Raw genomic sequence first — 26906 nt, forward strand, 5'->3', positions numbered from 1 at the left:
TACAGGTACTTTTACAAAGGAGTGAAACCCTGGCCACTACTGCTGGAAAGCATTTGTGTCCACTACTGAGTTACATCAAGTAACTTTGGACACATTTTCCTAAGTTCACCTTTTCCTTTCATCTTCTAACACAACAACATTTCCCCCAAACTCACCCAGCCCTTGAGTATTTTTGTGCAATTTTTGGCTTTGGCAGTTACCCAGTGAGGACTAAATCATGTCCATACAGAAGCTACAGCTGGCATGGCAGTGACCTGAGCTGAACCAGCATGTCTGCAAACAGACCTCTGCTCTTTTTTTTTATCCTCTTGAAAAGGTACTCCCTGAAATCAGTACTGTGGGATTTTACATAACTGCAGCTCAAATAGTGTCAACTTGAAAACATGGATAAGTGTCGCGGACATCTTTTCATGGAAAATCCTTTCTTTAGGAGTTTTCCTCCTGAGAAGCTGAGAGGCCTCAGGAACAAAATGTAAACAATGGTTATCTGCTGCTGTGGAATGCAACAGGTAGAGCTTTGATTGGCCCATCTTGGATGTTTATAATTAATGGCCAAACACAGCCCAGCTAGCTCGGAGAGAGAGTCCGAGACAGCTGCCTTTGTTATCATTCTTTTCTTTTCTATTCTTAGCCTAGACTTCTGATAAAACTTTTTCTTCTATTCTTTTAGCATAGTTTTCATGTAATACATATAATAAAATAATAAATTAAGCCTTCTGAACATAGAGTCAGATCTCTGTCTCTTCCCTCAACATAAGACCCCTGTGAACACTGTCACAGATAAGCAGCTTTACTCTGAGCACAGTGAATTGTTCTGCTGTTCTGACAGCTTTATGTGCTGATGGTACATTCCCTTTCATGGACCATCACCTGCTGATTCTATAAAAAAATTCTGCCTGGTTACCTCTGCATGGTCTTCTACACACTCTTTTCTTACCCTTGTGGAGCAGCAGAATGCCTGCTGCCTCTAAGGGAGCTTTAAGTTATACAGCATGCTGATCTACTGGATGTAAAAATCAATCTCGCCTTACAGGGGCAGTGCTAAGAACTTTTGGATTTCAAGGGCTGCTTGTTTTGTCTTTAAGTGGAGTGCAGAGTCTGGGTCAGTAGTTAGCATTTCTGTTCTCATTTTCCCACTGACATCAACTATTTCCATGTGAGCTGTGGGTGGCATAGGTGTTATGAAATAAAAGGAAAAAATAAGTAATAATCAGTTGAAATCAAAAGCACACGTAGCAGGTACATTTGGCAAGGAACCGTTTTTGTACAATTACTTTCCAGAATTTGGCCAGCCTACACAGTGTGAGTATCTCCACCTAGGCTCAGACTTCCCAGCAGAAAGCCCTTACCTAGCTCTGCATTCAAGCTCCGTAACACCACAGCAGCCAGAGTAGTGATGTAGTCAAGGAAGGCCTTCACAAAGTTTGTCTGTGTGTTGCTCTCTCGCACGCTTTGGCTGTGCTGGTCAAGAGTTCTCAGCAGGAGCTGTGTTTGGTTCCAAACCAGGTGCTTCTCCAGCTCCACGGGTTTGAGAGAGCCCTGCTCCACCAAGGTGCCAAGCAGGCTCCCTTTAGAGTCTGGTTTAAGAAAACAGACAAGATTCAATGATGAAATGTCAAGAAGAAAGGAGGCAGGGGGGTGGGGGAGAAAGAGAGAGAAATGCTTTAGCTTTATTTCCTCTCCACAATTATTGATCTCAGTATAAGCATTATAATTTAATAAATTCCCTTGCTCCCTGAAAGCAAGGGACATTTTTACTGTGAGCATTATAATTCAATTGAAAACAAGAGACATTTTCACAGCAGAATAAAACTATAGTACATCTAAATTGATAACCACGGCTCTGAGAAATTAGAACTATATTAAGGCAGACCTAAAATATATCTAGTTCGTGCCATTAACATTAATTCTAAAACACAGGTGCTGACCAATCCTTGAGCTCCATAACATTTAACTCTTAGAGCTCTCCTAAATTTTTGCTCATTAAATATTTTAAGAACACCAAAAAGCCATTTAGAAATTTGGTGACTAGAAGAGAAACACCAGTACTATATAATGAAGAGAGCTGTAAGAAAAAGCAGCTGTGGAAAAGATGTTTTATGACAGTCCTATGAAAATTGCAAGGTATTGTGATATTACAAAGGTTTTGAAGGTTTATCTCCATTTTGTTACTTAAAAAGAAAAAAAAGATAAAAAAGCAAGAGTAAGAATACACCAAATTATCTATAAGGCGCCGCTTTAAAATATACTTAAAGAATTCCTTGCTAGGACTGCAAAGAAATAGAACAAATAATGACTCTGACAAATCCAGAATTTTAGCTGTGAAAACAAATATAGGAATTACAGCTAAATTTTACCCTTTGCACTTCTGATTTTTAAAATATATATTTGTGCATATGTCAAAGAGCATTACTACTGGGTTTATAGCTGCCTGGAAAGGCCAAAGCAAAAATTTAGACCCATACATCAATCAGTCTTTATGTTCACAAAAATAACTCACCCACAGAACGTTCAACACATGTCAGTGCTTTTAGGATATGATCCAAGTTTTGTGATAAAACAATTTCATTAGTAATACTTTCTTCAGTCAAGGCTGGGTAGCAAGCTTGCAGAAGGTCTACAATACTGCATCGAAAATGACTCCCTATTTTCTCATCAGACACCTCTACAAAGAGGGAGAAAAAAACAACAACTGTAACAAAGACACACGTATTCTTTTGCATAGAAGGCCCACAAAACCAGAAGTGCATGATGATATAAAAAACCAGACCATTTCAGATTATACAGAACTGAGCTCAGGTCACATCCCCCTTGCCTTTTCTGTTATAAATACTAAACCAAAACATGAAGAGTTCAAATTTACACTGCAACAGAAGAATTTGATTTAAGCACATTTCAACAGAAAGCCTTATCAGCAAAGCACACTACCTGGTCTGGATTGACCTTGTGATGTGCAGGAATAGTTGAGAATTTTACTTATTTGCTGGAGAACTGCTGGAAAACCCTTGACACCTTCAGAGTGCAGTAGAACAAAGTCAGGTTGGTGGCCTGGAACAGTCATCGTGCAAAGGGAGACAAAATCAAAGTTAGGAGTGGAAAAAAGAGATGCTAACATGGAAGTACAAAATGAGATTTAATTAAGGCTTGGGTGTTAGCACAAACAACACAGCACAGAGAGGCATTTTCTGTTCCCAGGCCCATGCTGATAAACAAAAAAATCAAAAGCCTACCCCGAGTTTCAAGGCTGTTGTAGAGCCTCCTTTCTGCTGTCTCCAGAAGCTGTTTGCATGTCTTCCAGAGACGGCACTGAGTACAAGCTAGGTCAAATGCTGCCATTGCTGAAGGACTGAGGTCCTCAAGGACTTCTCGCAGAGGATCAGTATGCTCCAGCTGGATGTTTCTGATCCAGAAGTTTTCTTGAAGAGCAGGAGCAAGACTTCCAGAAGTTGCAAGCAATTTATCAGTAACATCCGAGATGGAATAAAATACCATACCTACACGTGTCATCAAAAACACACAAACACTGGTTAACAGCATAATTAGATCAGATCCTGTAATGGGTTAACTATTTTTTAATCCTTATAGAAAATAATTCCATATGTGGCCTGCTTCATGGACCGATCAATTACTGTAGAATGGATGCAGCTAATCGAGCATCAACAGCAAATTTTCAGCATTTATAGTCTCTTTCTAACTGAGAGAACCACCACTTACCCTTCTGAACAAACACTACACTCATTTTGACATTGTCTGAGTTGCTTTTTTCTTCTTTTTTTACTTCTCCCCAACCCTTTGTGAGAACTCAAAAAGCCCAGTCCTTACCAGCTGCTGCTGCATTCCCAATAGCTTGCAGTGTTGAACGGCCACTGCCAGATTTCCTGATGCCTCCAGTGCCATCCGATGCTTGATTCTCAATATTGTGCTCCACTCTCGCCATTTCTCGTACAGCCTCTTGGTAACGCTCCATGAAAACCAACTCACCATAGCAAGGGGAAGTCTCCAGATTAAACATCAAAGCCACCTTTCAAAAGTAGCAATAGATGTAATTAAATAGATGTACAACAACAGATGTAATCAAATGAAGTTTTCAAAGGTCAAGGAGCTTTGGGGGGGAGTGGGGAGCTTTAGAGGAGACAAAGGAATAAAACAGATACTTTAACTGAAAAACATCTCCACAGACACAACAGGCTGAAATGGTGCGGTTTTCTCCTAAAGAGTTTTAAGTGCCTGGAAAAAAAGACCCTCAGAGATGTTTTTCAATTATTATTATAAAGCTTACCTATTATTTGTTGCAGGATTAGGGCTGAATTAATTTTCCTAACCCACACCTTTCAGAATGACTCTCCACAATTTCAATACACTATGTAATGAGAGATATCTATCAAGTTTGCCTCCAAAACAGACTATTTCAAATAAATTCTTATTCAGCAAGGAATACCTTCTCAAAATTTAAACACAAAGTAGCTAGGCAGAGCTGTGCATGAAACCAACAACCAAACTCAACCAACCAACTAAGAAACCAACAACAGAATACAAACCAAGCTTGAATGCTTTATCACTGGTGATACTGAAAATCAAGGCAACAAAGCAAAACAAAATGCTCCTTTGGCCCTGTAAGTAGGGAGAAGATGAAGTGACATGCCTGGAGTAAAACAGAACTAATTGGCTGAGTAGTAACCTGATGTTAATGCAATGGTTAAGTGACATGAACTGTTCCAGTATGGCTACCCAAAACTCAGCCAGGTCACAATTTTGACAGAAGATTCACTCATTGATGCACCTCAAGGTATTTTTTCAGAGCATCAGCTCAAAAGCCACACAGAGAAAGGTATGCACAGCTGTGAGTGAGCAAAGAATCACAAATATGCGGACTGTCAATTTGCAAGTCTTTCTGCCTGTTTTCAATACTACAAATTTAGTCTCAAAACATACCTCCCTCAAATGAAAATAATCACTGCTCTGGGTAAGGAACACCTTTGCATGTTTCTACCAGGGTTACAAGTGGAAGAGTGCCATGGTTTTGAAAAACGGATTAAATAAAGCAGTTCAAATAAAGCTGAGTCCTCATGAGACTTCACATGATCTCTCTATTCTTCAGTCAGTTGAAACACTATGCTTGACTAGCTCTCATCAAACATTTGCATGCTTTGAGAACCCAGGTGTAGAGAAAACATTTTCACATAACAAGGCAGAAAAACCCTGCAATGGGATGTTGGTTTGGAATATCTTTGTTCCTTCCACTTGCTTCTACTTCTGAAGTGTTTCTTTCACTTGGAAGCCCTATGTTTGCTAAACGCAGAAGAAGCAGCAATTTAATTCAAAAATTGAAATACATGCACCTTATTTACCTGGTGGGCTTCCACAAAGTTCCCTCTCAAAACACAAGAAACTAACAGTGATTCTGGTGGGGAAAGCATCATAGGAATGAGAGAGTTCTGCTGACGTGGTCTTGCCCTGCTTTCCAAATCGCTCAAGCCAGACACACTACTGGTACTTCCCTCTGCAAGACAGAATTCATCAGTATACTATTAGGGAAAACACATTTCACCAAGTAACAGCCACCTAGCAGATAACAGCATTTCACATATTTAACACAAAAATATAGGACCAGAGTTGCAAGCAAGTTTTAGGGTAAAGAAGTCAACATAAACATCCTGTTAAAAATTCTCCTAACATTTCACTATTTGGTCAGAATTTGCAGTTTGGATCTCATCCCTGTGTAACACTTTTCAGGAGCTATATAATGCGCACACAGGCACTGGTTCAGCATGGACAAAGGGAGAAGTCTAAAGCATCTGACCTATTAGATCATTCCAGCATGCCTAAGCTGTCTTAGCTTACATGACTATCAGTTCATTAGCTTTTTTTATGGTTTGCAGACCACTATATTGCTTGCATACTGTTTCCTGCAAGCCAAAGATACCAAGAAAAATCTAATTCTCTTATTCCAGACAAAGATACACGTTACTCTGACTACCAAAGGGTGATCCAAAAATAGGACCTCCGAGAAGCGAAAAGACAGAATTCTGTCCTGCACACAGCAGTAATTCACATTAACTACTCAAGCAAATTCTTCATCATGCACACTGAAAAGACAAAGAAATACTACTTTTGTGACTTGTTACCTGAGGTACTGGTGCTTAGCTCGCTACTTGTGCTTTCTAATGATGGACTGGATGCTCCCTCTTTCCCATCTAAAATGGAAAAAATCAAAATCAGCACATTAAATGCACTTTTATTAAAACTTACTGCCAATAACAGATTAAGCAACCTCAAGAGATCTTCAAGAGTATCTTGTAAATGAGCCACCACTGACATCTATGATAAAGGCAAAAACTGCTGATTTGAAGAAAATGCTAGGCTTAGAGACTATGCGGGGTGGCCCATCAGTGACTCATGTCAGACACTTTCATATTTTGGAAAATGCCACTCCAATACCAGACATGCTTTTCAAAGGCTAAATAGAAAAAAGGTGAGGAACACAGCTTTCTCCTAAGGTTGCCAATGTATGCCACAGACTCCTGTTAATTCACATCCTAGATAATACCACAACAGGAATGAAAATATACTGAACAGTCATGGACATAGGGGAGAAAGGGAAAAATTAGTACTGTAGCTGAAGTTCTCCCCTGCCCCAAATCAGACTTGATTGAAAGAATTTATTCTTCTTGGAAGGAAGTTATTTGTGCAGATGAGCTTTAGAAAACAATCCAAGCGGAACTGGACTGACACTTCAAACCACTAAGAAAACAACTAAAGGAAATAAATCTAGTTCTCTACTCCTAGGCCATTAAATGCAATTGCATTCAGCCATGAGCACAGGAAAATTATGCACATTTCAGAAGTGCCTTCTCCAAGACACTTTTTCAACCCACCTGTCTTGTACCTCCGATATCTACTTCGTTTCTTCAAGCTGGAGCACCTGATTAAAGAGCAATATCTCCTGGATGCTGCAAGCTGATGTTCTGTGAAATATTTAAACAAAAACATTACCAAATAGCTTCATAGAGGGAGACTTGACAAACAGTTGAACACAAGTTTGGAAACTTGCAACATTTAAGGTCCAGACTGCAAAGTCTTTCTTGGGACATGGAGCTTACATAGTCTGACATACACAATAAGCTACACGTGATACAAGACCAAACCTCATAGCAGCAAGGGCAGCAAGTTATGGGCTATGGAGAAGGGTGAGAAACAGGTTCCTGAATGTGCTGTTCAAGCTACTTCAACAATCATCCAGAATAATACAACCTCCTCTGACACATTTTCCTAACATGTTTCCAGACTAGGCTAAATCAACACTGTCCATGAACAAGCTGAGACTATTTGGCTTGCACTGGATCCAACATCACCATGTCCCTTCATATCATTGCAGTGTGATTTGTGACAAAGGGGTGGGACAAAGGCAAACAGAAGCAGTGCATCCACAAAGGGGAGGGAAATGAGAAAATGACCCAAACTTTCTGATTAGAATAGAGATCACTTCTGTTGGAAAATGGTGCAAGCACCAGGTGTCTCCAGGTAGGTCACTCTCTCAGTATCTGCCAAAATGTGCTCCCTCAGTGAGATGCTCACGGAATTTAGCCTTGAAATCACTGTCTGGATAGCTGTAACATATCAGAAAGTGCCAAATACAAAGCCTACCTGCATTTCTGTTACTCATCACCACCTTGTATCGCCAGTGAGCTTCAGAAAGGTATTTGGAAAACTGTAACACGCGACTTCCAAAGGCATCTCTGCTTGCAGAAAGATTCAAGCACTCAACAAGCTCCAGCTCTTCACGAAGCACATTACTGGAGTCCCACGGGAGAGAACTCTGGATTTCTTCCAAGTGGTTGAGAAGCAATGTGAGGAAGGCCTCCATGGCCACATCATCCACTAAAAATCCAGTAACACCACTGGTGAAGTGTTTCAGATCCAGGCAGCTTGGCTTAGAGGTTTCACAGCTTTTGCCATCTAACACAGAGTCACAAAGATCTTGGGTATCTGTGTGAAGTGTTTGTGCAGCCAGCAGAGAATTCTCTGATTTTTTTTCAGCCTCTGTTAGGTGTTGGGGACTTTGTGTGGTGGAGGACTGCCGACTGTCACTGCCTTCTACGCTCAGAGTAGCGCACTTTTTGTCAAGGTCTTCATCCTCTGCATAGTCCTCAGGTAGAGGAGTGTCAGTATAGAGGTCATTATAGGAAATGAAAAGCAAGGAGAAAATATTCTCCAAAACCTCCAGGCGCAGAGGAATGGGAACACTCCTTAAGAACTGCTGACACTTTGCAATGTACTGAGGAAATACTGAAGAGTAATCTGTACAATTAAAAACAAAAATAAAGAACATTTATTCTACATGTTTCAGGGATTCCTTGCTCCAACTTGTGCCTTTTAAGAAAATCCCAGAAGGGGAATTAATGCAGTGGCTCAGACCCAGTCATTCCTCCAAAAACCAAGTAAATACATGTCCAACATTTTACATTTAGAAAGGTAGTGTATGCCTCCTCCCCCTAAGCAATGCCCATTACGGCTCTGTTCAACAATGTGCAAATTCAGATTCCACCAATTCTAGCCATTAAATCAGTTTCAGCTCTGGGAAATCATAAACTCTTCTAAATTATCTGTCACTACAATCCTATATCTAGTATCACTTCCTTTTAGCACTATATTTTTTGTACAATTGCCTTAAATGTTTTTAAACAAGGCTGGTAGCTTATTAATACCTATTATTACTAAAGAAATAGAAATATCTCAAAGAAATACCATTATACTTGCTTGAAAAGCATCCATAGCCCACTGAATAAAATACCATATGTACACAAGGTGCAACATTATCCTCATACTAAGTGATAATTCAGAGCCTAGCAACTGCATGGAGAAGCACACATTACTGAACCTGAGAAAGGAGGCCAATCACCTGCTGGTTCTCCAGAAGTTGCATCCTCAGGGACATCACCAAGAAGGCTGTGTACACAATCCTTGCACCTGGCATGCCTGTGTGAATTCACACAGAGAGCATAGATTGCATACTTCATGGCACAGAACGCTCTGAAGAGGGCCAGGTTGCGCTGCTGACTCAGGGTGTTAGGGAGCGTGGCTGCCGTGGAGTGAAATCAGGGTGGTGAGGGGGTAGGAGGTAAACAAGAAAACAAGTTAATTTTCTCCTGAAGTTCCTGCACAGCAATAGTTAACCAGTCTTTCTTCCCCAGTGCTGTTTTTGTCTCAGCTTTGATCTATCTCACCGTTACTTTTGGGAAAAAAGCCCAAACAACACAACCCACAACAGATGGGCACAGAAAAGTCAGGTCTGGATCCCCTTCTAAAAATGAAATTTTCTGTGAACTTGTGTAGCAGGACCTGACTACAGCATAGAATGACCAAAATCCCTCACAATGACTCTCATTAGCAGTGTGTGGTTAAGCTGTACTGCTGCATTTACAACAGAGGGGCAAATCCTGCTTCATTTCAGCATCTTAGAATTCCGTGTTATAGTACACAGTAGATGAGTAGGCAAACAATGTAGACAGGCTATGACTGTAGTAAGAATAGATTCTTACTTCTTCAGATTTATACTAATAAATAGATATTATGGTTGATTCACAGTGGCTGACACAATAGATCAAACACAATCTGCAACTGACTAAAGAAGAAGTCAATCCCACAGTTTCCTTCACACATTTATGATAAATGCAAACTAGAGCAGTACTGCAGACACTTCTCTTCCCCTTTGGGTTTTTTCTGAGGAAAGGTACCACGTGCCAAGACATGATCCCTTCCGAGTACAAGAGAACAGGACAGCTTCAAATTGTACAAATCACATCATCATCCCCTTCACCCAGGAACACAATATAGTGTCATATACTCTGTTATGCTGACAGTAGATGAATTATTCATCTATTGTAAAAAGGTTAAAAGAACCCCACAACAAAGAAAGAAAAAAAAGCCCTGACAACTACACATAGTGTTAAATTAGTGCTTGGAATCCACTGTCCTGTATTCTCATACAAGTAATGAATTGTGTCTCTACCTGCTGTCAAGCAGGAAAAGCATTTGTCAAGTTATCTTTTTTTAACAAAGCATAGGTGCAAAGCACGATGTACTGACAATGTCCACATCCAAATTCTGTAACTGAACAGAACTACCTAACCTAAAAACTATTTCAGCACTGTCCTCCACAAAGTTTGAGCACAATTGCAAAGAAAAGCACTAGTCTGAACTTTTCTGAACTACAGAACAGCCAAAGCAAAAGGACTGAGAGCACAAACAGCTGGAAACAGTTATTCCCTATCACTGCCATTCTAAACAGTGACAGTGATGGAAAATGAAATGTACAGAGCAGATGGAACTGAGGAGACATCCACATCTGAATCCTCTGAAGAACCCACATGGCCACTGAAATTCTACTGTTGCCCAGAAGCTCTACACTAATATGTAAATACCCAAATACCTCCCAATACCACTGCCTTAAGAGGACTTCAGGCAGGTAAAGCTAGAGATTTGATAAATACAATACTCTGGAAAAGAGAAATAGTTAGCTGAAGATACTGTAACAGATACTGGTAATCAAAAGTAAGTTTAATACACTTTTGCCTCACATGTGAAAAACCCTGGATGCAGTGAGTTGAGTCTGTGTCAGTGTTTGTACCTAAACCAATCCTCCTCCTTTACTGAGACTTTCCTTAAACCAATACTGAAGAACAATCCTTTAACTAATAGCACTGGTTTTCCTATGCCAGAAATACTAACACCTTCTTTTTGAATACTGTAACTCATGAGGAAATTGCTGTTCACCATGACTGATCAAAACCAATGTTTTGCATAGCCTGAACTCAACTGCTTGCCACTACCGTGGTTTCACTACTGCAGCTGACAGATACATACTAAAAAGAAGGGGGAGAGGGGGAAGCATGTGGGGTGATGGGAGGAAAAGGCCTGTTAACATCATTATATCTGACAAAACCAAAGTTTATGACTCCTCTCTTCCTTTTACACCTCAAAATAGAATTTTAAAGGAGATTCTATTAAGCTGTGTTTTTATACAATGATCTGAATTCTGCAATAATTGCTGGATTGAAAAGAGAAGGAGGATTTGTCTTCCAATAATTATTTCTATAAATTATTGTGACATGAAAAAAAGAAGAGAAACTGCAGTTAGAGTTCTTTTGCTACAGTCATGCAGCTCCCAGAAGATATTATGGGACTGCCTCTTCCTGCTTTTGAAAGGCTTTAACAGAATTTAAGCAGAAAATAATTCAAATGTAAGAACTGTTTAAAAAAACCCACAACAGCAGCAACAACAAAACAATTGCAGAAAGCAGGACATTGAAAATAAAGATCTATATAGAGTTTCAATTCCTACATCTTTTAAGATTATTCAAGACAAGTGTCATGATAATTTTAACACCAAAACCTGTAGTAGTAGGAATAGAAATCAACATCACAACAACATGATATGGAAGGAGGGAAACCTGCTTCCCACTAGGTAATCTGGAAAAATCTGTGCAAGATCCATCACTGAGAGCTCTCCATGCAACACAGGTTGCAATTACACATGTCCAAATTCACAAACATAAAAGAAATATTTAGAAAACAAATTCTGCAGCTTCTTAGGTTCTAGTGCACGCAGGAAAATGGAGCTTAATAATCATTATTAAGAGGACCCATCAGAAAACAGCTTTAAAATTGCAGCAGCTGAACCTGGACACAGGATGCAATCAAAGGTGTGACCAAAGACAGTCACTTGTAAGTGATCTGATGTGTTTAGCTGTTGCAGGTATTTTAGGCACCCGACTGGAACATGAGAGAAGTGAAGCAGGAGCAATGTACACACAGGCTGTAGCTAAGTCTCACTAATTTAAATACTAAATTTAAATTTGGTAACAATTAATACCAGAATTTTAAAAACCCACTTTTTATCTCTTTCAAAAATTAAGATGTTATAGTACAAGATATAGACAATTTCATCTGGTTTTGCTCTTTGATTTTCAATTAAAGAGCAATGAAATACAAACTATACACCTCTTTTTCAAACTAAAGGTGTTACAAGTTACAATGAGCAGCAGGTATCATGAGCATGTGCCAAGTCTTGTTACCATCTTGAAAAAGCTCTTTCAGACATCTATCCTTGTGAGATCAAAGAGATCTCACAACTCCTTCTTGAAAGATAATTTACTCCCCAAAAGGTTTCTAAAATAGTTTCCACATGCTCTTCCACATGTTCTTCCACAAAACAGCTAGTAACTGGTGTCTTCCACAATTACAGAAGCAGATCAAGAGAACAAATCCTGGCAGAAGTCCTGAACATACATACTCAAAGAGATTGTGAGTTTTTTGTGTTCTCACAACCCTATACATTTACCCTGCATCTGCTGGTCTCTGGCAGGAACTTTTTGAAGAAGCTCAATAACATCATCTTCATTCAGTGCCAGAAGATTGGTGAGATGATGCAGAGAATACACTGCAGTGTGGCAATCCAGATTGTGCAAGTGTTGCAACAGAACCTTCCTTGGGACAGTAATACTACAAGAGAGAACAAAGAGATGACACAGATTTAAGTCTCAGCCATGTTTAAAGATGTAACTCCCACTCTAATTCTGATTGAACCAAACTACTGCAATTAAAAAGAGAAACAAAGAGTATAACTGCAACCCATGAGATATTTCAGGAGCTTGTATATACAGTCACTATTACATGATTAGCCAAGAAAATAACACCTTCTCTATTTGCATGTGTAAGCTGACTTAACAGGTAGATTTGGCAGCATAGTTTGGAAAAAGTCCTTCTGATCATTTTACCTATTTTGCTGCATGCACCATTCAAGAACTTCCACGTGAGTCCACAGCCCATCACAAAAATCTTTCAATACTGAATCATTGCACAGATCCTAAATGGAAAGACAAAAAAACAGAATCTCATTACAACAAATCCCCCAGCCAGACAGCAGAATCATTTCTCACACGTTTGTTTGCAAGACTTTACCAAGTAATAAATTTCAAATACAGAAAACTGCCAGATTTATTAAAGCCAGCAAAGGAGGGCTATTCTGACAGAACATAAAAGTCAGTCAGCCTCCCCTTGACACATCTACAGATCATAGAAAGGTGGCTACACCCCTGCTCAAGAAAAGCTTATAAAACACAAATTAATGCTTCTTAGTAACAGTCTAAAGGTAATCTCTAGAACTAATCATGTACTTGAAAGATGCCATACTAGGTAGCAGATGGTTATTCTCCTTTCCCACTTGCTTTCCTACTACAGATGACTGCCTGCTAAGAGTTTAACTTTGCAGAAGCTACGGGATAGATTTTTGGTGTATTACCAAGAGAGTAACTCCCTTAAGGCAATACCAGCTTAGGTCTGCACTGTGACCCAGCAGTACAAGGCTCCTCACCTCCCCACCTCTGACAGCTAAGCCAGCCAGCAGGCATCATCTAAGTGCAACTACACCTTCAGAGCCCCATTTCTTTTGCACAGATGAAGACTGTTCCCAAACAAGGTGCATCTTTCACTCACAGCTCTTGTCATTTATCATTTTGCTTTGAGAATGAGTATGGGGAATTTCCAAGCCACCCTGTTGCTAAACTTAGGCCTGAACTAGTCACTACCCAGGGATGACTCACTGACGGAAATTATATGAAAGAAAGATGCCCCAGCTCTTTTCAAAACTAATCAACAACCATTGCTGTCTTTTCTCTTTATGCTGCTCATGTTAACAGCAGAGGCTGTTTATGAGTTTATGCAAGAGAAACTTTCAGTCTCCTTTGCAGTCATGCTGTCTTCACAGCCAAGAAATCAAAAGAAAGGCAAGTGTCCCTACATAATGATACCTGCACACGACCGTAATATCTCAGCTTTTTCAATTCCATCTTGAGGAAGACTGACATTCTCACTGAAAACTCCCTGGTTTTACTTGTTTTTGCAAACAAATTGCATTACTTGGACTCAGACTGGGAGACTACCACTTGCTTTCTGCTGATTTACCTGAGTTTTGTGTAGAGTCCATAGCAATGCTTTTGCTGATTCCAAGCTCTGACAATGAGTCCATCCTAACAACACCAGGAGGCGGCTAAGAGGGTTGAATTCTCTCCTCAACAAGCTCTTCAGGCTTGAGTAGTCTTCTCTTTTTAGTAAAGCTAATGCAGTCACCTAGAAAATAAAAGAAAGAAGTATTAATTTTTCCAAAATGTGGAGACCCATAATGCCTGGCAGACTATGTAAGGAAGTAGCCATTTCAGTATCAGCTTCACTAAAATAGTGAAGTTCTGCACCCAGAACTTCCCTAAACTTATATTGTCCAGGCCATCAGCATACTTATTAGTAAAGATGTCATGAGGAAAAAAACCACCATTTTTCAAATGCTTACTGCAGAACCAATTCACATTCCACTCTATACTATCTTGGCATTCCTTCTATTTATTACATTTCCGCCAAGGACATAATGTAAAAGACTTCTACAAGCACATTATGCAAAAGTTGAAACATGCTCAACCTTAAAACCTCACACTTTTAACAGTGACCACCTGCCTGTATTCTATTTCTTCTATCCATGTATCTACATAAAAACAATTAATTCATAGCAGACTGTTTGCACCACAAATTTTACCATGCAAACTGTTCTCAATGCCCCAAGTCTACCAGCATTAGAAAGCAACAAGTTCAAGGTCATGAGGTAAATCTTGCATCCAACAAAACTACAAGCAGAAAATGAGACTTAAACCCTGAAGATTTAATCTTCAACCTGCATGCAGATAAGCTTTTCCAAAAATCTCACCAGCAGTTTTATTGCACTGCTGGAAGTAGGGGAGTTATCACCATTACCTCCTTGCTCCTATCAGTCATCACCCCTGGCAAACATTATTTGAATACAAAATGCTTCTGTGCACCACTGAGGTATGTTCAACACAGGGACTGACTTTAGCCTCCATTGGGTTTCCCTGTTAATGATTTTATGGCTGTACCAGAATCTGTTCCAGAAAGTGCTTGCTGCTGCTCAAGCAGTAGAAATAGGCTGTCTTCCAAGAAGGAGCTTCTTTGGGATCTGAGAACAACCTCATCACAGTTTGCTCTGTATCCAGCTGCTCAGATGAACCTAAAAACATCACAACAATATTACCTTCCAGTAGAGAGGGGTACCTCTGAGAGAAGCATAATTGCTGTTATTTTAAACTGAGAAACACTCAGTATTTCCTCATTCACTAACCAGCTGTTACATGTTACTACTGGGTAACAGGAAGACCAAGCAAAGAAATTTGACAGAGGTCAGACAGAAAACCAGAAAAACTGTATTGACAATCATTAACATAGCAAAAGCCTGGTCAGCACACAGGTTGTTTGCACCAGCTCAGGTCACACTGACTTTCTTTAGCCAAGCACACCCTTATCTCTGAGTTGCATGAATTCTCACTTGTGCTTGGGACACTGCACTACTCCGCAGGGCTTTAGCAGACTTGTCCAGCACTGGAACTTCTCAAATCTGTGCAAAATGAGACCCAAACTACTCCCAATGAGAGTGAAGGTATGTGGATCTCCATTGCTCTTTCCCCACGAGGAAGCACTAACTCTAGTTACTATCAGAATTTCTAGAGTCTGCCACACCAGCCTGAGCTTCCCTTCAGCCATCCCTGAGTGAAAGGAGAAGTGAGGATAGAAACCCCGCTGACTTACACCACAGTGAACAGAGGTGAGCAAAAAAGGCAGGCATTCTAGCTTTTCCCTCCTTGCTACTTCACTGACAAGGCCATGGGCATCACTTGCCATTCAGCTTCAGCTGAGATCCTCAAAGAATCACAGAATATGCTGAGCTGGAAGGGACCCATCAGGATGATTGAGTTACAGCTAAATGCACCAGTCACAGGCAGCTAGACAGAGGCTGTGAAGCCATGGTTGGTACAAAACCAACAGCTGGGCTCTGGCAAGTGAGCAGGTATCAAAGTGCATCTTCCCTCCTGCTGGGGTATCACCCTTCTCCACAGCTCCTTCCAGTTTCATAAGTTTTCTTTTTCAATATTAAGGGGTTTGAACATTTTGGGATTACTGAAGTGACTGAACTGCTACTGGCCAGAAATGGAACATACTCCAACACAGATGACCCTGAGCTGGAGGTGAACAAATAAAAACTGTATATATATGGAGTATCAAACTTCAAGTTACAAGCAAGATTTTCATCAAGAGAAATGCTGAGCAGATTAAAATAGAACACAACAAGGTGTGGTAAAGGAAGTGATCACAAAACATAGCATAGACTGCAGAAATGTAGGGGAGAGAACCAGTCTTGACTACTTGTCTGTTTAATACCTTAACAGTTTTGGTAAACAGGAGATTAGTACAAAGCAAAAAGTGAAACAAACCTTTTTGTATTGATTTTGACAACAAAAACTTTTCTCTTGTTCTTTCTGTGACAACATTGCTATAGAGGCTTAGCAGGCCATGGCTCTGTTTCCTCAACATACAGTTTAGTAGCTTCTCTTCCCTCAGAGGGCTCCCCTCAGCCCAGCATACATCCAAGAGCTCCCTGAATAGGTGCTTTATTTCATCTGCTTGATGCTCCACCTCAAAAGTCACTATACTGAGAGCAGCATAAATGGTATCTACTAGTTCTCTTTGATCTAGCTCAGCTGAAAGTTCAGAGCTGCTCTGAAGCCTCTGCAGAGATTTCAAGGAGTCACAAAGGAACTCGACAAAGATGTTTTTCAGAGAGTGATACTGCTGGAGTGAGGAGCAGGGTGTGCTTTGCTCCCCCTGGAAGAACTCCAGCAGGGCTTTTGCCCTCTGGGGAGCCCGCAGCAAAAGCTTCCGGAGAGCTGAAACAACATCCAAACTGAATTTGTGAGAACAATCATCTCTTCTTTTGCTCTCTGTGATGGGCTTGTTCTGTGTGCACTCAAATGCTTCAAACAGTTCCTGGTAGGAAAATAATAAAAGAGTAAGCCTTTTAGACTACAATAATATACGAAATTAATTATTTAAAAAAATAGAAGAAACTTGAAAGCAAGCAGATAAATCAATTTGGAAACACCATACTACTAAAGAAATCCACTAATAACGGTTCACTTTGTCCAATATCTTTCCTAGAAGAGTGGATATGCCTCAATATGTAACAAAATACAAAGAATCCTGTAAAACACAAGTACACTATAAAGACCACATACAAGCAAGGAACCACAGGAGTGCCTAGGAGATGGCTGAAGCACTGCCATACTCTACCTCTAAGCAATATCCTAGTGTAACTGTATCTTGATAGTTCTTTAAGAGCATAGTGATGTGTGGGGTTTTTTTCTCCTACTTTTCCAGATTTGTACCATCTATCTACCAACTACATCGTCCTCATCAATTTTTAAAATCTGATTAAAACTGACCAAAAGATTCAGAAGCAATCTCATAGACTTAAGCAACAATAATTTTTCTACCTATCAGAAGCAAACCTACAATTTCAGAACTGGCAAGGGGAAAACAAACAAACAAAAACACCCAATTAACCCACCCAAGAAGAGTTGGGAAGGTGAGGGACAAGCCAGTTGAATAGCACTCAAGAAGTACTTTTGGCACTCCTAGAATTATGTGAGTGCTGTCCTTGCCTCAAAGAGACACCTCAGAGATTACATAGGGGAGAGCTGGATGGAGTGCACAAAGAAGGAGAACAGAAAACAAGACCACAATACCTTTTTTTTAATATTATTTGCTGGATCAAAATGTAACTCTACCTACCAACATGCCTCTGACAGAAATTGTGACAAAGATATGAGATTGTTGAATCTCATGTTTCTATGCAACACTGGTGGATAGTGCAGAAAATGGTGGAATCATTCATGACCTCAGAGGTGAGATGGCAACATGAACAGATTTCATTGTTCATTAACTAACTTCAAAGAGATTTATTTTAATCAACATTCAAGTATACTTCGCTTGGTTTCATCCTGTAATTGCTAATTCTGTATCCTTAGTGAAATACTGAACAACTTTTGCTAAGCTGAAATAGCCCCTGAATATAGTAAGTTCATTTTCCTCTTAAAATATAGACAAACCAAAAAAGAGTATCTTAAAGGAGTTACAATCTGTAGAACTAGAAGCAACACCTTATGACATTTCACACACCACATCAGATCCAAATCTGTTGTAACTAACATTGAATTAGGACAGTTCTACAGATAGCAACTTTGCTGATATTCTGCTCTATACTTGCTTTTGATATAAATCATCTTTGCACATTTCCACATACTTCTCAAATAAATCAGCCTGCATATTTCAATTAATAGTAGAAAGTGGATCCTGGACCTCAGAACACGTCATATCAATCCCTAGGCAACGTCAGCAGTAATAGCAGAGCATCCAAAAACTTCCAGAAGGGGGAAAAGGGGTGCATAGGGGATGAAAATTAAGATCCCCAAAGAAAGAAAAAGAAAATACACATACATTTAAAATGTGCTTACTGACTACAGTTTATTTGGGCTCTCAGTGGGTTGTAGGTTTATGATTATTACAGGTGTCTATGGACTGAAGGCTGTGGCAAGCAGCTGCAGTCAGGACTGATGTGTGTTAAAAAAGGCACGTAGAAAAACCTGTTCCTTGCCTGCCTGCAGCCTCCACTGTAGCCAGAGAAATCACTTGCAGGCACAGATTAACTTCACAAAGGAATCTGAATTACACTCTCTCTCAGTTGCCTAGAAGATTAATAACACATTAACATCTCAGGCAGTTAGCAGGAAACATTACCTTCGATCTGATGAAGCTGGGCATACTGCAGAACAAGAAGAAATAGGACACAGAAGCAGCTCACCTTTAGGACTTCCTCAGAGACATCTTTCTGTAGCTCTTCCAAGAACAACAAAAATTCAGTTTCTTTCCGAAGAGCAACTGGAACAGTTTTCTGAAACCATATAAGAACGGGAAATGTATTAGTCATAAAACTTCTATTTACATTAGCATATAAACATAATCATAACTATTTAATTAACACTTTGAGGCAGACTGAAATATCTCTCTGAAGTAATCTAGTCCTCAATTAAAGGCTATTCCAGTTAGGTTCTGCTCTCACACCAGTTGATTTTATTTATCCACACATTTGGGAACAGATCTCATCAAGAATCACAAAACCATCATATCCTCAGAATGGAAAGAAAAAATGCAAGTCCAAGTAGTGCCAAGGACAAATTACTTTTTTAAAAAAGTATGCACATTCCTCAGAATTGTCTGATGCTTCAGCCATTTAATCTTTACTGTAAGAGAGGTGCTGCACAAATGCAGAAGTTGATGCACTCCTGATTTTCATTTACATGAATGTGAAAAGCTAAAATGTTAACTTTGAATATCTTTTCAAAAAACTGCTAGTTTTTCTTCAGTGTGAATATTACAGTTCTTTCTTGATAAATCTGTTAAATGCAAAAGCAGTGCATGTCTCCAGATATCTTAAGAACTTAATTCCATGAAACATGGGAAAGCCTACATTTAAATAAGCAACTAGGGAGTCATTCTGGACTTGGAAGTCAGAGCTATGAAGTGCATTTGGAATCATGAAGATGTTTCTGTACCTGATTCATGGCAAGCCATTTTTCCAGCACAAGAAGCCAAAGCCATGCAGCTCTTGATGGGCTAGAATTCTGTCCACATCTACAAAAGCAAGGGGCATACACAGGGGATTATACAAGGTTGTCTCCATATCCAAGATCCACAAAAACACCGTCAGAGATCATTTTGATTTTGTATCTCTTTGAGGAGATAAAAACAAAGACAAGTAAGTAGCCAAAGAAAAAGGAAAACAATGCAGAGAAACCAGAATATTGGTGTTCTTGCACATCAACTCAGTGACTTCTGCTGTGCAAAAACCTGCTTTTAGATACACCAAATACTACTAGCATAGTTCCTCAAAACAAAGAATCTAGTTCTGGTCCAAAGTTCAGTCTGTACTGCTGTCTTTGAGCACTTCAGCAGATTTCGTTGAAATGTGACCACTTGCCAAACACTGCTATTTCCTGTTCTGTCTATTTCTACCAAAAAAATGAAGCCAAATTTTAGGCCACAGCACCCAAATGCAGCTCTATATCCAAATTAAAAATGAAGTAATTAAACTAATTAAACAAAGAGTCCTTCTAATTTCCATCAGCATTTCACATCCTCCAGTACTTCAACATTCCAAAGCCTACACAGTTGGGAACATATTCAATACTTTCAAAGGGACCAGGAAAAGGAAAAAGCACAGTATTGTTTCCTGTCCTTTAAAAATCTCAGCACTATTAACTAAAGCCTTTAAAAGTGATAGCCTAGCTATTAAAGATCAAAAGATTGAAAATTCCTATGTCTCAGTGGTTGTTGGCAATATTCATCTAACCACGAGCACACCTTCCTCCAGACTCCTTCAGCTGCTGTCAGTGCAAATTGTCTCTCAGAACCCTTACTGAAATATTATACAAACTTTAATGTGAAGAAATATGATCATCTGATTAGACAGGGGGATTACCAGTGTTCCCTGAATCGATAAAAAGTCACACTTCATATACACCTAACTGAAAAAATAAAAAGTAAGAGATAAAAAGTAACTGGGATTGAGTAAAATGGATGCCATTCCAAAATACAGTGTGAGAGAAACAAGAAATCAACAGCATAATTTGAACTTCTGGGAATTGCAGTTTTAGAAATCAGGAGATTTTTCATTAGCTGGAAACAAGATAACCTTTTAAATAACTTCACCACTGATCTTGGTGGTTCCATTTCTAAACTAACCGAAGCTCAGCGTCAAAGAAACGTAATTTCAAGAGATGGTCCCTTTCCCTCGCTAAAATCTAACTAAATCAGTTCTGAAATGCTTCCAAGTAGTTTCAAGCTTGTATCAATCACCATATCAGCTACGTAAATGAACACAACTCGTTATCCCGGTGGGATGGGCAGCCTGCTAAGTTCTTGGTCAGTGATAAGACATCAAAGCTCAGACAACAGCATCACAAGACACCTCAGCACTGAAGTGCTACTTCCCTGATTCTACCTGTCTCCCACAGCCAACACTAAGCCAATTGCTCCTCTCCATTTCACACTCAAGTCCAAGGAACCAGAGCAGTACCTCACCTACCTTACAGCCACGGGACAGGCTACCAGAGCCTGAAGAATCGCCTCCACCTTCGCGGGGCCGTCCCCGTGCCACCGGCTCAGCTGGGGCACGCAGGCCTGGGCAAGCTCCCAGTGCCCGCGCCGTACGCATTCACAGAAAAACCCGAAAAGACGCTGCAGAGAATCCACCTCTTCGTTCCCAAAAGAATGCATCTTCCCGGGACGACGGGATGACCCGGGCCGGGGTGACACACACGAGGGCGATGCCGCGCTCCCTGGCGGGGCACGGCGCGGCCCCGGCGGCGCTCGGCTCTACGGCACCGCCCCGGCACCGCCGCCCCTCCTCGCCGCCATCTTGGGCGCCGCCTCAGCTGACCGCACCGCCGGCCGGGCACGCGGGCAAGGCGCCCGCCCATTGGCCGAGCCGGGGCGGAATGTAAATAAACCGCCATGTTTGGTTGGGGCGCCTGACGCCGCCGAGAGAGCTCGGGCAGGGCAAGCCCCGCCCCCAGTAACCGCGCCCAGGCTCCGCCCCCACCTGCCGGCTCCGCCCCTTGCTGGTGCCTCGCGAGGCTTTGATTGGCTCCCGCCAGAAGCTCCGCCCCCCGTGCGGACGCCGGGGTCCGTGAGGGGGCGGGGGGCGGCTCAGGGTTGGTGCGGGCGGCTGTGGGTGCGGGTTTAATCGTAAATACACCCACACACAGCCGCGGCGATGCATGTACACGTGTGTGTGGGAGTATAGGTACTCCTTGTACAGCTGTATGACCCTGTACATACACTTCACGCTGGTACACATATACATACACACATATATATATATATACACACACCCCTCTACATATATACAAATATATATTTACGCATCTACACTGTATACAGTATATGTAGGTATATACATGGGGTATACAGACCTACATATAGGTGTACGTATAAGGCTGTAAATTGTATATAACGACATATATATGTATATATCCATATGTAGTTATGCATTTGAGAGAGGAGAGTGTCGGTATCAATAAATAAATGAACTGGGGTTTGAATGTATTACATATACAAGTATGCATATGTAGAACAGAGTATCTTACGGGTAGGTTGTGCCCCCTGGCCCGGAATGTTCACCACTCGTTTGAGATGTGCCGGCGCAGCTCCCGGTGCCGCTCCCCGGGCGTCCCCCTGGCCTCGCACCGCGCCATTTGCGAGCCTGCCCCTCACGGGACCGGCCGCTGCGGGAGTGACTCAGCTGCTGGGCTGGGTGGCGTCCAGGCAGTGTTTGGCAGAGATAAGACCCCCCCTCAACATCCTCCCTTTATTCCGGGCTTTTTGTTTGCTTTTGTCCTGACACGCAAAACAAAAACTCCTCCGGGGACTGCAGCGGCGAGGCAAGTGTAGGAGGGAGAGCGGTGATGACAGAGGAGAGGTGTGCCAAAGTAAGTGACCAAGTCAGTCCCCAGGGCTCCTGGATGGAAAATACGGGATGGGAGCTGTGCCCATGTGCATTTGCTGGGACCCACCCATAAACTCTGCAAGAAGCTTGCAGGAGTTTCTACCATTGCTTCCTACATCTTCCTGAGAGTTTCTCACCTGTACAGTTGACTAGGTGTCCACACATAAATTCGGTCACACCTCCGAATTTTCTCCAACCACGCTGGATGAGCTGTAATTCTTGAGACCATGTGGTTGTCATCTGTTCTGTTCAGTTCTGATACCCTGTGCCTTTAGTAATGGCACTTACTATGGTGAACCTCTGCACAAGCAATTTTGCTATGTGCACTTTCAGTTTGGGGTAGTATTTTGTATCTTGTCTCCAGGCAAGGAAGAAGCTTTAGTGGGACATGAGACCTCTATGAGCATGAACTTCATTTATCCTGAGATCTTTGATGGTTATTACCTGCTTTCTATTTGCTTTATCCAGTTTAAAGTATCTCCCTACAGTCAGATTCTTTACTTGACAAGCAGTTTCCTTATGTAAGACATGTCAAGTGCTTGATGCATTTCTTTTGTTACAAAGTTCAAAACATATTTGGTGGAGTCACCTGTGCAATCTTCCAAGAGTAAATTTACATCATTAACAATTAGTAGTACTGCTGTCATTTTTGAAGGTAAATTTTAAAACTATTCTTCCAATATTGACCTTGTTAGGAATTAAAGGTTTATTAATATATCTGTGAAGCTCTAAAGGTAGCTGGATGGGAATATCTAAGTGGGAAAATAAATTGTACAAGGTCATCTTAGCAGAAGACACAACTAGAATAATAAAATTAGAAAACGAGGTACAGGAAAAACAATTTTTTATCTTGAATTTGTATGCATATATTGTGCAGGTCTTCTAGCAAAACTGCCTGAATTTTTACCTTGGAACACTGGAACGATAAAGCTCTTTTTATCTCAAACAGGTTCTGTTGCGCCTTGCCTTGGAATATTATCAGTGTTACGCAAGCTGCTAATAACATTTAGTGTTTTATAGCAGCTTCTTTCTAAGTGAATCTGCACGGGGAGTGATTACATGCTGCACTGTAGTATTCTGACATTTGCATTTTAAAGCCATTTCTGAAAATGAAGCCTCAAAACATCCCTATCAATTGTTTCCAAGGTCTCTCTCTTTAATATTTCCATGTCAGCTATGGCCTGTATAAATTCCTCTTCTGACCATCAAAGCTGTTAGAGAATTGCTTGGGAAAAGCAAATGTAGCTCAGATCTTTGGGTGCAGCTTGCAACTACAGGTCTCTGTGAACAAAAGCAGATCCACCAAGAAGCCTTTTTTTGCCTCTGGAAAAGTGTGACTTTTCAAAGTGACTGCCACAAAAGGACTGGGATTGCCTGTGGGGATGTGGTCAACATGCAGTGGCTGGGCAGAATCTACACTGCTTTTACAGTGGGGGACAGAGCCTGCCTGGCCTGGTGTAAGGCCTAATGGAGCCAAGTCAGCCCACCAAAATCTGGTAGCAAATTTGAGGTGGCAGGACAGAGGAGGTTCAAGCAGAGTCTGCACCACACATCATGCTGCCACAAAGCTTCTCATCTGCTGAGCAACGGGAATGCTGTTACCCGATTTATTGTATCATCAGAGTGCAAGAAGTACTTTGAGATGGAAATACTTTTGAGTTCTTTTGTACATATAAAAATAAACCCAAGTTATATCAGGTGATCAAAGCAGCTGTTAAAGCTGGTTTACCCAAAGCATGACCCACTGAAGCCATTTTCACTGTTCCCTGCAGGTGGAGCAATATGTTGGTGAGATTAAAGGTGGCCTGAGACCAACCATGAAGCTCACAGTCATAGGCATGGTACACTCCAAACCCAAGAGGTAGGTGAAGGGACTGCTGGGAGCTTCACCCTGATACACATGCTCCTACCTGTCTTCTAAATTCAGACACTTTCTTGGAGGTATGTGCTCTTTGAAGGAAGAAAATCAAACAAATTAACAATTTATGGCCTTATTTAACTTTCCTGCATTCAGACTAAGATTACAAGGTCAGGGAGGAGTTCACTGTTTGGCCTTTCTGACTGCCCTGACAAGATTTTCTACTCCTTCCCCTTGCCTAATGTGAGCTGGAGGGAACACAAAAGTTGCATTTCTCGTTCAGAAAGAGGTGCAATTCTCAACCTGAATCTTGGTTGTCTGTGGGGGGTTGAAATCAACACCATTTAAAAACCAGTTTAGGCACAGGAGGTGGAGGTTCATTGCTGTCTTTTATCTGGATAACAGCAACTCTGCTCGTCATTACACTGTTTTGGCATCTACAGCTATCAGCTCCACTGCTTCCACTGGTGAAGAGTATGCCATAACCTCTTTTAGGACATAAATGAGTACCTGTTGAAGGGTTTGATTTCAGTCAAGACAGAGGGAAAGCAACATCAGAAATCACTAGCATTCTACTGGACACTGGGGCAGGAAACAAAGACCAGCTGGGTCTCATCCCTTTCTCCAGCTTCTAAGCTTGTAGAAGTCCTATGTTTCAGTCTGACATGGAAACAACAGCTGTCTCTAGTCTCTATAAGCATCTGCCATGTTCACTATGCCTTTTCATATTTCTGAAAGTTCCAGTCATTTAACAGATCTTTTTTCAGCTTTTCAGTGAGCCTGGTCTGTGATCCAGTGGATGCCAACAAAGACGTTGGGCTGTTATTCACAGTTAACTTCAGTGAGAAATCCATCACTCGAAATGCACGAATTGCTGGTAAATGGGGAAGAGAAGAGAAGACTATTCCCTACTTTCCATTTACAGCAGGCGACACGTTCAAGGTAATTTTTCAGGTACTATGAATAGGTAGAGAAAAGGAGGGGAGAAAAGCTGAAGGCTGTGTATATGGCCACAAACAGCCAACCACTGACATTGCCAGGTTAACTAGTCTAGTGTGGCACAGACAGCAACAGTTCAAGCCCTGATGGGAAAGAGGCATCCCTTTCTGTAATCGCAGTTGGAGTACCCACTGGAGCTCTGCAGTATCATCTCAGGAGAGGGTAGGTTATTTATTAGGGGCATTTCAGAAGAACTGGTAGACTTTGTGCTTTGCTATCCATGACATTTAGTTCTAAGTCCATGCTGTTGAAATCAGCCCTGCTGCTGATCTCTAACACCCTTCCCTGTCCTTTTCCACTGCAGATGGAGCTCTTATGTGAACACCAGCAAATACGAGTCTTGCTTGATGGACGGCAGCTCTGCGACTTCACTCACCGCGTTCAGCCTCTGAACTTGGTGAAAGCTTTGCGGATCTCAGGGGACATCAAGCTTACCAAAGTGGCTTGAAAAAAGGAGACCAGGATATCACCAGAGGACAGAGGAAAATGTACTTTCTCTTGCCTCAGACATGTTTTGTCTTTTTCCCCTGGCTGATTCTGGGGAATGGGAACTGTATCTTTTTAATTCACTGATGTGTTTGAGATACACACTTTTTTCCCCCCATACATACTCACAGCAATTGCAGAGCTATGGCTGGTCTGAATAAATCTCAAAGCCTTTGCTGAGAAACACTTCTGGCTGAAACACTCCCAAACTGCAAGATTTATGATGTTATGCAGTATCTCACATCCTTATAGCTCCTTACTCCCTCAGGCATGCCAGGAGGCCAAGCCCAGTCCTCTGTGGTGGGTGGCTGTGGTGGGTGACCAGAACTGGGCATTATGCAGGTGGTGGGTCTGAGAAAAGAGGAGATTTTCTTATAAATGAATTAGGGAGTCTGATGGGCCCCAGCAAGGTTCACATTATCAGGAGGGAATTGCTTTTCTTGGAAGCAGTACTCAGTCAGTCACAAAAACATCTGTGCCTTCCAGCAGAGAGCAATAAATGCCTTACCTGCCTTACCCCGTCTCTTCCAGGCAGCTTTTCCAGAATTGAAAGGTTTTGACAGCTGTGGATTTCACAGTCTTCTCTGGACCAGCCCTAGGAAATGGTGTCTGCAGCTGAAACTGCACTGCCCATTCTTGTTCTTGCATATGATTAAAACTGCACCTTTGCTGGCAAACTTCTTTATGAGCTCTCTTAAGTATTTGAATGCATGCAGTGTTATTTCATTGCTGTGGCTTTTGAGGAAAATCCTAAATACATGGCTATTCTAATAAATAAAAAGCATGTATCATATTCTGCCTTTGGTGATGAAGGGACTTCTTTTTAGTACACAACTCAGAGAACAAAACATCTGTACAGAAATGAATCTGTGGATAGAGGATTATCAAATTCCTCTATGACTTCAGGGAAGATATCGAGCATGCTGCCTTTTTGAAGGCTCTGCAGAATCTGGCTGTCAGATACAGGTACTCAGATAAAACAAGAAACTTTATGAAAATAGTGTATCAGCAGGCTGATTGGGTATTTGAAGAATTTCCTACATTCCATTATATCTTCTGGTGTCTCAGTTTATATATAAATCTAAAATTATAGTGTATTAAACC

The 26906-nt window shown here is 41.2% G+C and overlaps 2 protein-coding genes across 3 annotated transcripts in view; one reads left to right on the forward strand and one right to left on the reverse strand.

Moving 5' to 3' along the window:
* The window catches only part of ZFYVE26 (zinc finger FYVE-type containing 26), a 48462-nt gene extending 27183 nt beyond the window's left edge, over window positions 1-21279 (reverse strand). Inside the window, exons 1-18 of the mRNA XM_059473587.1 lie at window positions 21038-21279; window positions 19506-19584; window positions 18755-18844; window positions 16329-16881; window positions 14940-15070; window positions 13963-14127; window positions 12777-12865; window positions 12341-12501; window positions 8900-9079; window positions 7645-8298; window positions 6876-6965; window positions 6126-6194; window positions 5349-5500; window positions 3823-4021; window positions 3231-3494; window positions 2929-3048; window positions 2501-2665; window positions 1350-1577 (exon numbers count right to left, since the gene is read on the reverse strand). Of these exons, the coding sequence (XP_059329570.1) occupies window positions 1350-1577; window positions 2501-2665; window positions 2929-3048; window positions 3231-3494; window positions 3823-4021; window positions 5349-5500; window positions 6126-6194; window positions 6876-6965; window positions 7645-8298; window positions 8900-9079; window positions 12341-12501; window positions 12777-12865; window positions 13963-14127; window positions 14940-15070; window positions 16329-16881; window positions 18755-18844; window positions 19506-19584; window positions 21038-21228 (3580 nt within the window). The 5' untranslated portion in view covers window positions 21229-21279. The remainder of the gene's footprint in view (window positions 1-1349; window positions 1578-2500; window positions 2666-2928; window positions 3049-3230; window positions 3495-3822; window positions 4022-5348; window positions 5501-6125; window positions 6195-6875; window positions 6966-7644; window positions 8299-8899; window positions 9080-12340; window positions 12502-12776; window positions 12866-13962; window positions 14128-14939; window positions 15071-16328; window positions 16882-18754; window positions 18845-19505; window positions 19585-21037) is intronic.
* A 1054-nt stretch (window positions 21280-22333) lies between these two features.
* On the forward strand, window positions 22334-26598 carry LOC132074682 (galectin-related protein A-like). Of its 2 annotated transcripts, XM_059474641.1 has the most exons (5): window positions 22334-22442; window positions 24232-24320; window positions 25085-25259; window positions 25621-25804; window positions 26334-26598. In XM_059474641.1, exons 1-4 carry the CDS (start codon window positions 22419-22421, stop codon window positions 25762-25764), a joined length of 432 nt encoding a protein of 143 aa, XP_059330624.1. In that variant the 5' UTR covers window positions 22334-22418; the 3' UTR covers window positions 25765-25804; window positions 26334-26598. The 2 variants fall into 2 exon arrangements, with proteins under 2 accessions (XP_059330624.1, XP_059330623.1); XM_059474640.1 differs by having other exon boundaries at window positions 25621-26598.
* Window positions 26599-26906: the final 308 nt, after the last annotated feature.

The sequence above is a fragment of the Ammospiza nelsoni genome, chromosome 6, assembly GCF_027579445.1.
Source record: "Ammospiza nelsoni isolate bAmmNel1 chromosome 6, bAmmNel1.pri, whole genome shotgun sequence".
NCBI lineage: Eukaryota > Metazoa > Chordata > Aves > Passeriformes > Passerellidae > Ammospiza > Ammospiza nelsoni.

Coding starts and splice junctions, on each gene's coding strand:
- LOC132074682 (XM_059474640.1), top strand. CDS start 22,419: ATGACAGAGGAGAGGTGTGCCAAA. Junction 22,443..24,231: donor CAGAGGAGAGGTGTGCCAAA/GTAAGTGACCAA, acceptor TGTTCCCTGCAG/GTGGAGCAATATGTTGGTGA. Junction 24,321..25,084: donor GTACACTCCAAACCCAAGAG/GTAGGTGAAGGG, acceptor ATCTTTTTTCAG/CTTTTCAGTGAGCCTGGTCT.